The sequence below is a fragment of the Purpureocillium lilacinum genome, assembly GCF_023168085.1.
Source record: "Purpureocillium lilacinum CBS 284.36 DNA, scaffold_3, whole genome shotgun sequence".
NCBI classification, from domain to species: domain Eukaryota; kingdom Fungi; phylum Ascomycota; class Sordariomycetes; order Hypocreales; family Ophiocordycipitaceae; genus Purpureocillium; species Purpureocillium lilacinum.
Genome location: NW_027072113.1, coordinates 5225872 through 5243588, shown reverse-complemented (window position 1 = coordinate 5243588; position 17717 = coordinate 5225872). Strand labels below are relative to the sequence as shown.

Sequence of the window (17717 nt, the reverse complement as noted above, 5' to 3'; positions counted from 1 at the left end):
ATGAGCTCCAACTCAGCAGTGGCGTTTCAATTCCACAAGCAGGCGCAGACAAAGTTCGACATCCCTCTGCTTGCCGGCGACAATGCCTACCTAGGCGACCTCTTTTCCAGCGAGCAGACGTCTGCCGACAAACCTATTTCCTCGGGCCTCTTTCGCTTGAAGGCAGGAGAACCTCTCACGTATACGTACAAGTACGACGAGATGAAGATCTTTCTCGAGGGCGACTTTACCATTACCGACGAGACTGGGCAGACCACAAAGGCTACCCAGGGTGACGTCGTCTTCTTCCCCAAGGGAGCTACCATCACGTTTGAGACTTCCGAATATGGTTTGGCATTCTATGTTGGCCAGCGCAAGAAGAATGACTTCTGAGAAGAATATGAGATAGCTGCAGCTCTCCTTCTATTGTTGCAGACAAATACATACACGAACCCATATCTCGCGCTTCAGATGAGGCTCTGGCATTCCCATATTGTAAACAGTACAACGTAATCACAGCATACGCTTTGAACCGTCCCATCAGGTGACTCTTGTGCTATCCAAACAGAGATCGCAGATTTTGTGCTTCCATTATATCCAGCCAATGTCCCGACATACATCCCCGCTTCTCGTCATCATACACAGCCCAGATCGCTTTGACAAGTTTCTTCGCAACGGCAATAGGTCGTGGCTGTAGGGTACATTCGAGGGTATCGAGTCGACGCAAGATGAAGTTGCGGGCAGACCCAATCTCTACCGCCACTTCGGTCAAAGCACCCCTCCCGCCTGCCACTTGCATCTGATCGATGTAACTCAGGATACTCTGACCGCCCAACACCACGGGAAGAGTATTGCAGCCCATGTCGGCATTTGTTTGGTATGCCGGCGTTGACGAAGATGGAGACATATTGCAGCAGAGCCCCGTGCTCGCACAAATGTACAACAGCGGTTGAATCACACGGCTACCGGACTCTGCTGGAATCTGTTCCAAGACCTTTGTGAGGCGCAGAGCGACGGGGATTGTCCACCTGTCGCAGGGGATATCGGTACTGGTCTCGATATCTGGGTCGAGCTGCAGGCGGAGGGCCACCAGATCTGGGAACGTCAAGTAAATCTGCAATAGAGATGCCAACTGATACGCCTCCGCAACATATGCAAGGTGCATCCAGGGCGTCTTCTCGTCACCCGTGTTGTTCGTAGGTGTAGCGGACGAAAAGTCCAGCTCGAGTAGCTCCTGCTCCAGCTTCTGAGCCTCTTGTACCTCCTGCATGGCAGCTTCGAACGCTATTTCAGTCCCCCTTGGCCGCGATATGCGACGTCGGTACGATCGGCACAGGCGGATGGACCGAGTAAAGAGACGTGCCGCTAGTGTTGAAATGCCGGTCCACGGATGGGGAAAATGATCAGTTTTGGTGCCTTGCATATCACGAGAAGGCGAAAACTGGAAGTCCTGCTCCGCGCGTTCGGGCTGATAGTCGTCCACAAATGACAGCAACATTTCCCAGTACACAAGGCTCTTCTTAAAAAATGCCAACGTCTCGAGTTGGTCGTCTGCTGCCAGGACGGCCCTGCCAGACAGGCGGGAAAGGATGTCCTTGGCCTCTTTTAGAAACGGCAAGCCCAGACGCCCGGCGTCCAACCAGCATACGGAAGTGCCCAGACAGAAGAGAGAGAAGAGAAGGCCGGTCGGTACAGCGTCTAGAGTAGGCTTCGTCCGCAAAATATGTGCTTCCTCCGTTATGGATAGCGCCGCTGTTCTGAGCATCTGAAGGGCGGGCCTTTCCAGTTGTGGCAGCCTCGCAGAGAGGAAACTGGCCGACATGCTTCGTAGAGCGTTGAAGACGGAAGCCGAACTGTGCATCAGCTCCAGGGCAATCTTCCGATTCGGGTTCAGGGGCGAGTCGAATGCCGACCAGGCTGGACATACTTGGTCGAACCAATTGCTCATGAGCGCCTCTACGGCTTGCGGGCCACCTCGAACGTGCGCCAGCAGAGGCGGCATGGCGTCGCCGCGATTGCCAGGGGGGGACAGCGCATCAAAGTCGGATGTGCCACGAGACCAAGTACTGCGCCTCCACTCTGGCGAACAAGTAAAGTCCTCCATGGCTCCTTGGGCTGGGAATGCATTCGTGGTATGCCATGGCTCCAGGGTCGTTGGTTGGAAGGTGTCGGCGGCCAGGCTCTGGTCACCCACATCAAGTAGTGACTCGAACGGCACCACTGCAGATGAGAAGTTGGTCCCAATGAATGCCGCCACAGGCTCCTCTGTTTCTTCAACCGATTTCGAGCTCGACGCAGTGTCGGATGGTCTTCGCGCGCTATGCGACGGCGGCGTGTTCTCAGCAGCGGCCCCAGATAGTGCCTGGCTGCCCGATGTCGGTTGATGCTTATATGACCAGGTGAAACCGCGCGCATAGCCACCGCAGGTCAGACCCCTTTTGGCGCACTGGCGGCATGTTGGCCTCGTCTCATCACATTTGACCTGAAGTCCTGTCAGCATTGACCCTTCCCCTCGGGCTGGCATTTGGCACACATGTTTCTGCTTGCAGGTTCGACAGCCGCGACGGGAGCGCTGCTTCGTCGGGACTTTCTGCGTCTGCCCCGGCTCGCGGGTGCTGGGGCTGAGACTTTGTGTGGAACTGGAAAGCATTACGGCAGAACCGCTCAGCGGCTGCGCATTTTCCAGCGATTTCCCAGTACATGTAGTTGCAGGAAGCAGGTTTATCAGGTCTCTCAGTCCCGGGCCAGGATTGCGTCGACGATTCCCAGCCACTACCCACTGCGGCGTGCGGGGAAGCAGCACCTGACTGGCAGTTGGAGCTATCGGGTCACAACAGGTTGGTTGCCCGACTCGTCCCAGCGGCGGCTTATCAGAGGTACAGTAGATTGGCGCCGAGCGCCTGCATGGGTGCAGCAGATCCCTGTGTCGCGACACGTCGGAATGGTCCACTCAGCGAATTCGGCACCTGACATGGATTTACAATTCTATCCAAATGTCCTCGTTCGGACAGGACTCGACGAAGAACCTTATTGATCTAGAACTGTCGTGCCCATGCGTCGCTCTTCCCTGACCCATGTGACAAGGAGACTCTCAGCTACATGCATTGACGTCAACCCCTACGTCTGAGCCGTAAGCCCATCAGAATCAGGGGGCCCTTTGTACACTGTAAAGGCCGCACTTAGCATCTCTATGTGCATGATGGGCGCAGGAAAAGCTTACCATGACGGGCGTGAATGCCGTACCATACAGCGCTGATGGCCATGAACCCGATGAAGACCACGATGCAATAGTTCATCGTCGATGGAGTGACTGGAATCGCTGTCGGCATTGAGAAAAGAACGAGTTCAAACGCGATCCAACAGACTGCGACAGAATTTATGATCCAGCCTACATTTTTGCCAAAAGTCCATGGCGCCGTATTGACCGCGGCTCGACCGGTTGACATCGACAACGCAATGGGAATGCCATATGACACAGCCAGTGCCACAACACCGACGGATACAAATGCGTTAAATGCGGAGCTCGAGCCCAAGTAGATAAGGCTGAGAAGCATTTGAACCAATGTCGTGAGCGTCAAAGCCCAGATGGGCGTGTCATGCTTCTCATTGACTTTGGACCACAACCTAGCACCAGGAATGGCATTGTCACGAGCAAAGGCCCAAGTTGTTCTGGATGCGGCGACGGTAATAGAGATGGAGCAGAACACCGTGATAACAAGAATCAGCGTCGTGAGCGCGATCGCACTACCGGGGCTTCCTAGGACGCGAAGAAAGACATAAGGAATAGCTTGGCCCAGGGGCGCGTTCAGTACGTCGGCCAAGTCAGGGAGGGTCGCACATAGAGGAATAATCTAGTAATTTGTCAGAAGATAGAGGGATCTATCTGGAGGAGCTGTTTGAACATACGAAGAACAGGCCCGCCACGAAGCCGACTGGCACCGCGAGTGAAAGAGCACGGGGAAGCTTGATAGTCACATCGCCACATTCCTCAGCCATTGATGTAATCATACCGAGAGCAGAGAACCTGGTTCCGTATTAGCGCCAAGACCGCTGGGAGTGCTCGAGGGCTGCACGTGGTGCCTACGTATAAGCTGGAGGCAGAATGCCGATGAAGAACGAGAAACCGCCCCAGCCAGATAAGGTAATATCTTCGTGGCCCTGCATATCACAGTGAGTATATACAGCTTGGACGCAGTGAGAAGATGTACCAATGTGTATGCTGCAGAGTGCCGACCCTGCTTTGCCTCAACTGACAGCCAAATGCAGGCCACCAGAATAGTAATAGCAGTAAATGCTGCGCAAACGGTGTCGACGGAAGGCAGAAGCCTGTTCCCGAAGGCAACGATAATCCAGGTCACCACACACAGGCCATAGCATAGAAGTACTAGCTTCCATGGCTGCCACTCATAGTTGGGCTCGTAAATGTTGACGGTAGCCGCAAGTAGCGACGCGAACCCAAAGTTGACAGACAGCGTAATGGTCCAGTTTCCGATTAGCCAGGTCCAACCCGTTATGAATGACAAGATAGTCTTGTATCGCGGATCGGCAATCTGATGCGACCAATAGTATGGACCAGCAGATGTAGGATACTTTGCTGCGAGCTCCCCAAGGGAGATTGCAATACATTCATCGAGAATGCAAACCACAACCCAGCCTAGGAACATGGCTAGCTGTCCTAGATATAATAATGAGTGAGGCGCTGATCACGCCGTGTGACTAGACGGTGTGAAAACGAGCTTACCTCCGCCGTAGATTGCGCTTATAAGCGTCGAGCCAAACCCATACGGGATCTTGAACCGTCAGTACCGAGCCAACAGGGCGAGGTCATATGGGGACATACAGCCGCTACAGCAAGAGACTGGAACAATAACGTAAACATGGACCGGTTACGACGCAGCTCCTCCTTGTAGCCTAGTGATTGGAGGTTATCAACGTCCGTCCCATGGCCGCGAGGACATTCGTTATGTTCAAGCTCGCTCTGTGTCGAGTCTGACTTGTGTGATAAAATCGCCATTTTGGTGAGGTTATGGATCAAGGGGACGATGTATCATTTGCAAATGGTGCAGCGACTACGTCTACTCATACTTATGGCCATCCCAGCATAATACGTATCTTGCCCCTGGCCGCTGGCTCGTCACCCCGCGGCATGCATGGCCGGCAGCCACTGGACGCTGGCATGTCCTTTAAGTCTTATCACAGGTCATTCACCACGCACAACGGTTGAAGGGCGGACCAACAGCCGTCGGTGACCGGGCCGCACATTTTTACCCAGAGTGGTCTAGCTTGAAGGATTGGCTCCCGGTGGTGTGCAGCCGGACTGGGGACGCTGCAGAGTGCAGATGTGCGGGGAAGGGCGCCTACTACTGAGCCAACGGCTAATTGAACCCAACGCGGAATAGCGATGCCACCCAGTAATCGAGCGACGATAGCACACCAATATTGTACAAGGCACAAGGCATGATTGGCAGCAAGTAGTTCATAATGCCGATGAGAGGGGTTATCTTAAGGGCCAGCAGAACAGGAGGCACCGTCTGACATGATTTTGAGACGTGCTATTTCTGCACCACCAATTTTCTTTTCTGACATCAGACCAAGTGCCACGGCCCGCCAAGTCTGCCGAAAAAGGCAAATACCGCATGCTGTGATAGGGCCCAACTGGCCTGCCGCGATGGCTTCACATGCTACAGCAGCCGGCCGGTCGCGACGACTTTAATTGCTGTAGCAGCCGACCGGTCGCGACGCATTTAAATTGCGCGATGCGTTCAGTTGCTGCAGTAGCCTGCAGACCGCGATGCATTCAATTGCTGCAGCAGCCTGCGGGCTGCCATGCCTTCTATTGGCTGTATAGCAGCCCGGCAGCCCGGCAGCCCAGCGGCTCAATAGCCCAGCAGCCCGCGATGGCTTCATTACTGCAATAGCCGCGTTTCTAACGATAGCCTTAATTAGCCACCCGCTGCAGTCTACGAGCCCAGATACATTCAATTGCGCGATACCTTCAATTGCCCCCGATTCCTTTCATTATGCAGCCGGGCGGCTTCAGTTGCTCGAAAAGCTCGGCGCGCCGTCGCCGGTTTCAGGTGTCTTAGCTCGTGATGTCCAAATAGAAACAGAAGATGTCCAATAGCACGAATAGCACGTCTCATGCTTTTTACAGACTAAGATGGGCTACCACGCTTCCGTGAGCTTATAGCACGTCAACAGGTTCGCCGTCAAGCAGCTACGTCTATGAGGAGTTGCTATTGTCCGCGCACGAAAAGGCACCGCCAATAAGCCCGCTGGCATAGGCATCAATGATGTTCTGGACAACACCATATGTCCCTCCAATTGTCAAAAACACAGCCAGCAGTATCATGAGCCAGTTGAGCCAGTACGAAGTAATCTGCCACCAATTCCCTGTACGGTAATGCTGGTGATCAAAGATCCATAGGTAGCCCGGAAGTCCCAAGGCAAGTGGCGCAAATGTTAGGCTCCCGGCGAGTGCTAAGAGGTAATTGAAGATCGGGATTCCGGATGCGAGGAGAAATGAGATGACGGACATGCTGAACGTGCAGCCCAACCAGACAGTCCAATGGACCACGCTGTTCTTCTGGAGATGCTCCGAGTTTCGCAGAATACGCACAAACAAATACTTGGCAGCAACGTGGATGTAGAGACACGCGCTGACCAGCAGGCCGGTGAGGCCTATGCCGTAGGCCACCTTCTTGATTGTGTCTCCGGCGCTGCCCAGGGATGGAGACGCAACCCACTGGCCGCACCAACGGTAAACCACTAGCGAGAAGGTGAGGTAGGATGCCGTGACGATAGCCATGCACAAGTAGACAGCCTTGTTGTAATCGCGCGGCTTGCGCATCTCCGAGATGACAGGGAGGAAGGCGGATGTCCCAGCGCCCGAACAGAAAATGGTCGCCACAGAGGTGATGCCAGTGACAAAGGTCGGGTTGCCAATTACATGGTATCCAAGCTCAAATTCACCATCCTGTGGAGCCGCAGCAGGGCGATCCCGAGTCGTAACGCCGACCCTGGTTGTTCTCATTAGCGCTGTCGGATCAATGACGGAGCAGGAACTTACACAACAACAAATACGGCGATATAGACGGATAAGAAGCCCGCCCATGTAAGCCAGGCTATCTTCTCAAACTTTCGCGCGCTCGCAAGGATGAAGACCGCGATGGTAGCCACTACCATGAAGTAGTTGGTGCAAATGGCATGGCTCGACAACGCATTGAGGCCCACAGATGATCCAAAGATGCCCGATGCACCAACAATGGCATAAGTGACGAGGAAAAAGACTCCGACAACCTCCTTGAGCCAGAGTCCGCCAACGACCTCGGCCATGTCGGCGATGGAATGGCACCCTGCGTGTGAGTTGCGGAAGTTCCCCTGGATGATGGCACAGTACGTGTTGAGAAACTGCCATCCAAGAACATTGATGGCACCCGGGAGGGCGCCCAGGACGAACATGGCTGACGGTATTGTCAAGACACCAGTTGCGAAGATCACTGTCCGACGTTAGCTCCATCACGGAACACAAGAGAGTATTGGTAGCTATGGCTCACCTTTGAGAAAGATGACTGACGCGTGGATCCAACCAACAGTCCGAAAGTCGACATTGCCATCACCCTTCTTGAATATCTCGAAGGCATCATCGCCTTTCTCGAGTTTGCCATCGTCGACGCTCACGCTGCTGCTGAGCGGTGCCGGCGTAATGCTCTCGCCCTTGTCTGCCTTTTGCATGGTGCTTGATGATCTGGAGGAAACGCGGTCCACGGACATGATTCCTGGAGGCGAACTGGGAGTGACGTTAAGCGATATGCTTTATAGATTGTCGGGAGCTCGAAGCAGGCAGCGAATGCGAGGCTTCTCCAAGTCTGATACGGTTGCTGGCCCGCCACGCCCAATTTGTCGGTAGGAATGCGCATCATTAGGTACCGATTGCGGGGAGAACTATCGTGTCGGGTCCGGGGCAAGTCCCGCTACTCTTGATTCGATGGGTACAGGTGTAATTGGCAGTCCGGGCCTTCGTGGTGTGGAGCCAGTGGCTTGGGTTGGAGCATAGCGCAACGTGTTGGGGTCAGCCTACGCCCCTATCTATGGGGTAATTGACGACTCCACGATAAATCTGACATGGCACAAACGTGTCTGAGGTACCAGCAATCAGAAAAGTCGGACATGCAAATGGCCGCGGCCGAGTCTCGCAAAGTGTGGACGTGCACCGTGATGTCAGTATGACGCTACATGTGTGCTGATCTGTACCAGAGCGGAGTCTGTACGCACGCAGGGCTTGGCCCAATCGACCGACCAACGCATTTAACGGTCGTAACGTACATCTCATTGACTGATATGTAGTGGTAACGATAGATCCCATGTTGCCCTGACCTCAATTTCTCAGCATGGCCCCAGGTGCTGCTGGCATCGCCGCTCCCTCAGCCGGTGGATTCTGGCGTTTGAAATCGTCACATATCTCAGCCATTGTAACAAACTCAACCCCTTCATGCTTCTTCATGTGCTCAATGAGTCTTTCGTGCATGAGAATAGCATGCGGCCGGCCTGAAACGTCGGGATGTATCGTGATAGGGAATACGAACTCATCATACTCGCGGTAAAAGTAGTCAAAGTGATCGCGCCAAATATCCTCAACGTCGCGCGCGTTGACAAAGCCGTGGCTGTTCGGAGCTTTTTTGATAAACATCATAGGAGGGAGGTCATCCAGATACCAGTTAGCCGGAATCTCGACCAGGCCAGTCTCCTTGCCCTTGACAAGGGGTTTCATCCACTCCTCAGGCCTTTTCTCGTAGTCGATTGGGGTCCAAGAGTCCCCCGTTCGCAGGTAGTAGGCCTGACAGTCCGTATGGCTCATGCTGTGGTCGTACTCTATGCCATAGTCAAGCAGGAGCTGAGCGCCTTCTCTGCTCGTCTCCCACCACGGTGCAACGCTGCCCCGAGGTGGCTTTCCCGCAAACTCGGTCAGCATGTGGTATGTCTTGTCGAGAATCTCACGCTGCTGGTCGATGGTCATGTCGGTTGGATTCTCATGGGAGTAGCCATGGAGGCCAATCTCGTGCCCGGCGTCGCGAACAGCAGCCATGTCCTCGGGGAATGACTCGAGGCTGTGGCCTGGGATGAACCACGTCGCTTTAATGTCGTACTTTGCAAGTAACTTGAGCACTCTTCGAGTGCCAATTGTGCCAGCAAAATAGCCTGGTCACTGGTCAGATAAAACAATGGTGCGTGTATCATATCGCTGAACCAACCTCTGCTTATGTCGTTGGAGGAATCCTCCCCGCCGTATGAGCCTAGCCACCCGGCGACGGCGTCGACATCGACACCATAGCTAACGAGTACGCGCTTCTTGCCCATGCTGTTGTTAGCCTTGCCTGGTAGCGTAGTGCAGTGTGTGTGGTGTTTCTTGAGTTATTCGTCCGAGGTTGATCTCAACTGGGTCGACTCTCTGAATGAACCTCAATAAAGTATGCGGATGCCCTGTGACGGATGGAGGAGGTCCGAGAGCGGTGCATGTATCCACTCGCACGTGGCAGATTCCAAGGAGAGCCTTATCATGCGCTAGTACTTTGGAGACGAACTCCAACTACCCCGCTTTTTCCCGGGGTCAACACATTATTACAGTCTGTGCCAGGGTACGTACTCCAACGACCCCACCGCCCGCAGTGGAGCTTGACTTGGCCGCTGTGGAGTTCAAGTACGTGTGGGCTTCACCTTGATAGAGTCATCCGAGGGACTCCATCAGCGCAATCCGTGTGTGCTGCGAATACATTCACAAATCGTACTTCAGAGCTAATTTGGCTGCGAGATCAACAGGCGCTTTCTCAGAAAGCTGGTCAACCTGGGGCTGTTAGGTCGTTTGTTGGCCGCCTTCGTCACGCGCTTGCACCAGCACGCCCACCATCAAGGACGTCATGGCGTCACAATGCAGCTTGCCATCTGTTATGAGGGCTGCCTACATATCTGAGGTAGGCGATGCATGCTCGCTACTCGTGTTTCACTGACGAGGGCAATAGTACCACCAGCCGTACGCCTTGGGTGAACGGCCACTGCCGTCGATTGACGACAGGAGAATTCTTGTCCGCGTCCACGCCGCTGGTTTCTGTCATTCCGATCTTCAAGCCCTGCAAGGGCAGTTCAAGACGCCGGCACCCCTTGGCCTTATTCCCTCACACGAGGTCGCCGGCACCGTTGCCAAATTAGGGCCAGCGTATGATGGACATCTTCGAGTCGGGGCCCGCGTCGGCATCTTGAACTTTAAGCATGCCTGCGGTTATTGCACGGGATGTAACTTGCGGCAAAGGACAACAGGGGAGCTAGACCCGCGGTTTTGCGACAACCGCGAGACAGCTGGCTTCCTTCACGATGGGGGGTTTGCTGATTATATCGCTGCAGATCCAGAAACAACAATTCAGTTGCCAGATTCCTTGTCATTCGAACAAGCAGCGCCATTGATGTGTGCTGGAGCCACGGTCTGGGGTTCTTTGGAGAAGGTAACGGCTGGACTTGGTTCTGGGGAGGTCGTGGCGATCGTCGGCATCGGCGGACTTGGCCACCTCGGTTTGCAATTTGCCAAAGCTCTGGGCTTCCATACGATTGCCGTGGATAGCCGGCCCGCTGGACGGCAGCTAGCGACAGAAATGGCCAACCCCAATCTTCGACCAGATTATGTCGTTGATTCCTCCAATATCAAGGCTGCGACGAGGTCCATCCTCGGATTCACTAATGGAGAAGGAGTGGCCGCCGCAGTGGTCTGTACCGACTCCATTGAGGCGAATAGATGGGCACTGCAAACTCTCAGGGTCGGAGGGGTGCTGGGAGTTCTGGGACTGCCTGCGAATCCGTGGCAATTTGATGCGGAGCTGCTTGTCTTTCGAGAGCTCAGTATTAAGGGAAGCTATGTGGCAGGCCGAAAGGCAACGGAGAGAATGATTGAGACGGTTGGAAAAGCAGGAATCCAGTCATATTTGACAACAATATCATTCGGCGAGATTCCAGATATTGTCGAAATGTATGAAGAGAAATCGTTCAAGGGCCGGCTAGTTGTTCAGCTGCACGATAGCCATTGAGAAACTGAGAACAGAATGCACGACACGCGGTGAGTCCCCACCTTCATGTCGAGCTGCGAATTCGCTTGTGCGGTATCTGCACTGGCGCACTATTGTTGGGGTTGACTCCAATGCGCTGCTCCACAACTCCATCATGATTCAGGGTCTCTCCACCACTCCAATGAGCCGCTGGAAATCGGCATCGACCGCATAAAGCCACGCCCGTTATCAATGCCATATCATGCTCAAAAGACGCATTGCAGGTCTCGCTCCCGAGCAAGAGACTAATCATTGACCAAGCCCAGGCATCGTTGTTATCTCTTCCCAGTGTCCTATTCCGGGCAATCAACGACACCATGTCTGTTTTCTTCAAGGACATATCACCGTACGTTGTGGGCTCGGTGAGTGTCTGGCAGTTGCTAATGTGTACTGTAGGGGCAACCCCGTGCGGGCCGGAGATGTGGAAAAGCTCCTCGAACCCTTGGGATTGACCGTAAGCCCAGACGAATCTGCCGATTACACTCGTCTGCTAGCTGCGGTACACGACTGCGCAGAGCGCGTGTCAAACCTCCCAGACTACCAGCCTGTACCCGATACTGAGCGATTTCGCCGTCACGATATACACCTTCCGACCGAGGATGAACAAGCATATGGCCATGCTTGGGCTCATCGCTTCATCATCCGAGGAGATGCACTTGCTACGTCAAATATGAAAGGAAAGCAAGTCTGTGTCAAAGATTGCATCGCCGTAGCCAATGTTCCACAGTTCTTTGGCAGTGATGCATTTCCTGCCTGGACGCCAGCAGTGGACGCAACAGTCGTGACGAGAGTCCTTGAGGCGGGCGCTGACATTGTCGGCACGGCTACATGTGAGAACTTTTGCAATTCGACGTCTTCATTTACTAGTGCCCAAGGAACTGTCGACAATCCCCATAAAGCTGGCTACTCTGCTGGGGGGAGCACCTCGGGCGGCGCCGCTCTCGTTGCTGGCGGACTGGTAGATGTCGCCATTGGAACTGACCAGGGCGGAAGTATTCGGGTGCCAGCATCACTCTGCGGATGTGTTGGCTTCAAACCGACGCACGGGCTCGTTCCGTACACTGGAATCACCAGCGGTGATCAGATTGATGATCACGCAGGCCCTATTGCGAGGTCCGTTGACGAGATTGCCGAGTGTCTTGACACCATTGCCGGGTATGATGGGGTCGACGACAGATCCCTCGCCGCACCTCCACCTGGATCCCTCACCTACAAGAAGTCATTGAAGAGCTTCGGCTCGAGACTCGACGGCGTTAGAGTTGCCGTTCTGAAAGAGGGCTATGACAACGACTTAATGCAGCCCGGCGTCAGAAGATCGTTCCTCGAGGCCGTCAAGCGGATCGAGGCACTCGGTGGTGCTGTGAAAGAAGTCAGCATTCCGCTACATAAAGAGGGACCGTCGATATGGACCATTCAACAGCGCATATCTGGAACATCTGGCATTCTGGGCCACGCCAATGGCCGCCGGGGCCTATATCTGACGGAGTTCGAGCACGCTCGCCTACCATGGACCGCGCAAAACTTTGACAAGCTCTTTCCTTCGACCAAAAATACTGTCATCAATGGGCTGTATCTCACACACGAGTTTCCGGGACTCTACGCCAAGACCGTCAATATTGGAAGGAGAATTGCAGACGCTTACGAGACGACTTTCAAGGAATACGATGTGATCATCATGCCAACGACGCCGTTTGTGGCGCCGCGACATGGCGACAAAGGGGCTGTGTTGCAGTCATTCGAACCCAGCATGGGCATGACTGTCAACACGGCCGTGTTTAATGTCACGGGACACCCAGCTCTATCACTTCCGATAGGGTGGTCTGAGGCAGTGGATGATGACCAAACTATGCTACCCGTTGGGATGCAGATTGTCGGTGGTCTGTGGCAGGAGACCCAGATTTTGAGAGTAGCCAAGGCTGTTGAACAGAGCTTTGACTGGAAGGTTCCTTATTCACTCGCTTAAGAAGGCGCACATGGACTCAGAGACTCATCGAAAGCGAAGCTCAACTCAAGGATTGATGAAATGGGGTGAAGAACTCTGAACAAACAGACGGCAACAATGACCTACCCTGAACCAATTGTCGCCGAAGTGGAGAGAGCGGGTGTAACTGCATGATCCCTAACCCTGTCATGGCGCAATGGTAGCGTAAAACATAGACCTATACGGAGTGAAAGTGAAATTGCAATAAATCAAGAGTTTACGATTCACACCCGGCAAGCCGCGAGTCAATCATTGCCATAGTCTGTCAGATATGTCTACTGTGCTATGTCACAATCGGTATATTGTGAATTAGGCCACGCTTATGCTTTGACGTCACTCAGTTAATGGTATAACCTCCGTCTACTACCAATGCATGTCCTTGGATGAAAGATGCTTGACTTGAGCAAAGAAACAGAACAGAATCAGCTACTTCAGATGGCGTTCCCATGCGCTTCAAGGGTGCAATGTCAATGGCCGGCCGCAATCTGTCTTCGACCTCCTGGCTCCCAGTTGTCATTGGTGTCGCAATCACACCAGGGCAAACGCAATTGACACGGATACCATCTCGCGAGTAGTCAATAGCGTCAGATCTAGTCATGTTGATAATGGCCGCCTTGGAGGCGCAGTACGAAGCGGCTCCCGGCCTGGCGACGATCCCAAGCTGGCTGGCGATGTTGACGATGGCTCCTCTTTGCTTTGGATGTTCGAGTAGCGGATCTTGTTCAATCATATGACCCACGACGTCTCGCGTCACAAGCCATGTCCCTCTATAGTTGACGTTGGTAATGATGTCAAACTCAGACACCGACGTCTCATGCGACCGAAGACCTTTGCCCAATATGCCAGCGCATTGGACAGAGTAGTCAATTCGACCGAAGGTGCCAACGGATTCCTTGATGAACGACTTCACGAAGCCCTCATCGGCAACGTCGCCATTGCTCGTGTGTACCTGCGCACTGGGGTTGATGCCCCTGATGGAGTTGGCAGTGGCGGCGAGAGAAGCCTGGTCGAGGTCTGTAATAGCGAAGCGGGAGCACCCAGCCTGCGCAAAGCTCCTGGCCACAGCGGCGCCAATTCCTGTCACGTGTGAGTTGCACGATACCTTGCTCGGGACCTTGAGTCTGCTAACCTGTGCCGCCAGCACCGGTGATTAAGGCAACGCCAGGGAATCTGCTCAATGAAGCCATCGTGAAGAGTTTTGGCTATGTCTATCCTTCTTCTGGTCGACACTTCGAGGTGTGGTTGGTCTAAGACTCTAAATGAGACGGATCTGTTGTCGGGCGTTCCGCTGGCCCCATCTGCCCCCCTGGGCGTCGTCCTACCCCAACTTTCAGCCCCTCCCCGCCCGGGCCTGCACCCAGTACCGAACCTGTAGTCACCGGTCGATTTCCGGTCTCGGAGGATGCGACGAAATTACCCCGCATCGCAGCGTGACTTGCATTCTGTACATTCCCCGACACATGTCACCTGATGGCATACCTGGGGTACTCCAACCGCCCTGGACCTGACTGCTCCAGCTTCATCAAAAGTCCATCTCCACCCTAGTTTCCTCCATGCCTTCCTTCTCCAACACTCCAGCTGATGGAGCAACCGACACACGAGCAAGCACCATGCAGGGCGAGCACCCTCAAATGCCTCCAAGCAAGCGTCGGCGCACCGCATATGGCGGAGGAAACGTACGCACATGCCCCCATTGCGGGCGCAACTTCAAGCGCACCGAGCACCTGGAACGCCACGTTCGCACCCGTAAGTCTGGCCATTTAGTTAGTTTCCACGTGACAAGAGGCTGAGTGGTTCTCGCTGCACAGATACCAAGGAGAAACCGTTTGTGTGCCACTGTGGTGCTGCTTTCGCGAGGCGAGACTTGCTCACCAGACACGAGCGGGTCGCGTTACACCGCGACAGTTCCCTGTCAGAACCGTCGCCCCCGACCGGTGTCCCGGGTGCGCCTGCAACCCTGAGCTTGCACCCAGAGCACGGTGGCGTAGCCGAGGCTGACCTCGCGGCAGCCTCATCGCTCTCCGGCTTGAGTGTACACGTAGAGCACGGAGAACCATGGGCGGGCCAGCAGCCACAGCATCACGGGATCGGGCCACCACCCGAAGAGCAAGGCCGGAGCAATGGGTTCATCGATGCAAGGTCGTACGGCGACGATCAGTTGCCTCCTCAACTAATTGATGGAGGTAGGTAACAGTGCAGACTTGGTCCGCTGTCATTGCTAACGAGATGGAGGCATTCAATTTGACTCCCACTTTAGAGAATTTGCCAACTTTCTTGACGGAGTAGGCCTGCCAGCCGAATGGAGTCCGTACTTCAATGGCCCCGAGAGGGGCGACGAGGTCCTAGATCCGGATTTGGGAGATGCGCGTTCAGAAACTGCCTCCCCTCGTCCTGGCCCGAGGACGCGACCTGGCACACCGTTCAGCTCTTGGTTACCCACTGCACCCACCGGCAATAAATTATCCAACTACGCCTCAGACGCGAACAGTGAGTGCTACCCTACGGTCCCGTAGAATCGTACTCTGTACTGACAGGTCCCACTGAAGATCCTCGAGCCAATGGCCTAGAGTCACAGCCTTTCAAAGTGACAGAGGAGCATCGTACCAGGCTAGGGACAATCTTGGAAAGCATGTCTTGTGTCATCGATTCAGGTTTCAAGCTCCCTTCGCGGCATGCCCTCACCAGATACGTCACGTCTTTCTTCGAAGGATTCCACTCGCACATGCCATTCATCCACTGTCCGACATGGCATATCCTCGATCACTCACTAGAGTTCATTCTCGGAATCGCTGCCATCGGTGCCCAATATTCCTTTGAGCATATGATGTCAGAGCGACTATTCTTTGCCGGGAAGTCGATCCTACTAGAGAGGCTCTCTAGGGAAGTGAAAGACAGATTCGGGTATCGAACAAGCTCTTTCATGTCATTAAACAGGCCTGCCGACACACAGAGATGCGAACATCTCGATGGTGCTCGGCAGTGGGCTCCAGTCGAAACTGTGAGGGCCCTCATTGCCCTCATGGCGTTCGCGACGTGGGAGCCCAAAGCATCCTTGGTACAGGAGGCATTTTCTCTCCAGCAATTACTCACCCACGTACTCCGAGACATTGGCCTTGACGATGTCGACGAAACACCGGCATCATCTACCGATCACAATAGCGATGGTTTCTGTCCCGACACGGACTGGCGAACCTGGGTAGAACAAGAATCGTGCCGCAGGTCCAAGCTCATCGCCTTTTCGTTCCTACACACCCACAGCCTCGCATACAATGTGTATCCTGTCCTCCGCAGCAACGAAGTCAACCTGCGACTACCGTGCTCTACCAAGGAGTGGAAAGCCTCAACTGCCACTCAATGGCGGGCAGCTAAGGATGAAGTGCATAAGCAACAGCTGTACTTTCAGGAGGCTTTGACCTTGCTGCTGAAGAACAAAAATTGCTCGGCTCCGCTGGACCCGATTCCAACCCCGCTTGGGAATTACGTGCTCCTTCACGGTCTACTCCAGCGCATCCATATCGTGCGTGATTTGAGCCTTCCGGTTACGACCTGCACCGCAGCACTTCCGCACGAAGAGGTGGAGAAGCTTGAGTGAGTCGCCTCGCCCATACTTGCCTCTCCCGACGTCTGACAGAAGTAGACGTGGCCTCCGCTCCTGGACATCTGGTTGGCAGCAGGCTCCAGAGTCTAGTCTTGATCCGAATAACGAGAATGGACCTATTCCGTTCACTTCCAGCTCTCTGCTCGCGTTGGCATACGTGCGAATATACCTCCATTTGGGCCCTTTTCGGCGGCTCGAGACGCGCGACTCTACGCTCATTGCACGAGCAATCAGTCTTTCGCCAGACGTCGAGCGGGGCGACGGCGTCATCGCTCCGCTCTTGTACGCGACTCACATGCTAAGCATTCCTGTCCGTCTGGGCGTGGACCGGGTAGCGCGCAGCCAGGCCTTCTTCTGGAGTGTGAGACACTCGTTGGCTAGTCTGGACTGCGGCGTACTACTGAGCAACTGGCTTGCCAAACTTGGCAACACCATGGCGGCAACGCCCATGAGTGGTATGCTCGCCTCTGGTCACATGCATGTGGTATGGGAGAGCTGACACTTTTCCCCAGACAGCGAAAATCGGATAATGCACTGGGTACGTTGTATCGTCGAGGAGGCATATGAGGTTGTTGATTTCGAAGATATGCCGGATAAGTTGGTGGACTTTCGTGATCCGGCAAACCTAAGTTTAGCGGTGTTGAAGATTTGGGCGCATTTCTTTAAGAGCAACACGCAGTGGCCCTTTATTAATATTATTGGGAAAAGTCTAGATAAATATCGCGAGATGCTCATGTCAAGGTAAGAGCATTCGATAATAGCCACCTGATCTCCATTTACTGGGACTGCTTGAGCCCTTCATTCTGTTGATCTTCGCTCCATGTCGGGCCGGCCTTTACATGCCATCGCTATATCTTCGCGCGGGTCGATCATGAGTCCAGGCCGAGACGCATGAGATCGATTCCGCAACGCGAAGCAGGCCCTTTCATGTCCTTGACATTCTCGCACCACTCGAGCTCTCGATGCAACCCGCGACGCCGAAAGTAGTTCCGCAGTGCCCACTGCGTAGAACAGGTGCCTTGAGGCCCGAAGGTACCGTTTTCGATACCAAAGCAAAACTCGAGACTTTGGC

At 54.2% G+C, this 17717-nt stretch overlaps 5 protein-coding genes across 5 annotated transcripts; 2 read left to right on the top strand and 3 right to left on the bottom strand.

The window, feature by feature from the left end:
* On the top strand, nt 1-372 carry PLICBS_005163 (uncharacterized protein; the record flags this gene model as incomplete). The annotated part of the gene is made up of 1 exon (XM_018325426.2): nt 1-372. The coding sequence occupies one exon, from the start codon at nt 1-3 to the stop codon at nt 370-372; it is 372 nt and encodes a 123-aa protein (XP_018175178.2).
* A 569-nt stretch (nt 373-941) lies between these two features.
* Nucleotides 942-2083, bottom strand: PLICBS_005162 (uncharacterized protein; the record flags this gene model as incomplete). Its single annotated transcript, XM_065600664.1, has 3 exons — nt 942-951; nt 1008-1254; nt 1408-2083. 3 exons carry the CDS (start codon nt 2081-2083, stop codon nt 942-944), a joined length of 933 nt encoding a protein of 310 aa, XP_065456736.1.
* Nucleotides 2084-6202: 4119 nt separating this feature from the next.
* PLICBS_005161 (uncharacterized protein) lies at nt 6203-7752 on the bottom strand (the record flags this gene model as incomplete). Its single annotated transcript, XM_018325429.2, has 3 exons — nt 6203-6998; nt 7049-7478; nt 7536-7752. 3 exons carry the CDS (start codon nt 7750-7752, stop codon nt 6203-6205), a joined length of 1443 nt encoding a protein of 480 aa, XP_018175181.2.
* A 604-nt stretch (nt 7753-8356) lies between these two features.
* On the bottom strand, nt 8357-9336 carry PLICBS_005160 (uncharacterized protein; the record flags this gene model as incomplete). Its single annotated transcript, XM_018325430.2, has 2 exons — nt 8357-9177; nt 9231-9336. The coding sequence occupies 2 exons, from the start codon at nt 9334-9336 to the stop codon at nt 8357-8359; spliced, it is 927 nt and encodes a 308-aa protein (XP_018175182.2).
* A 2047-nt stretch (nt 9337-11383) lies between these two features.
* PLICBS_005159 (uncharacterized protein) lies at nt 11384-13029 on the top strand (the record flags this gene model as incomplete). Its single annotated transcript, XM_018325431.2, has 2 exons — nt 11384-11412; nt 11463-13029. 2 exons carry the CDS (start codon nt 11384-11386, stop codon nt 13027-13029), a joined length of 1596 nt encoding a protein of 531 aa, XP_018175183.2.
* Between the last annotated feature and the right edge of the window lie 4688 nt (nt 13030-17717).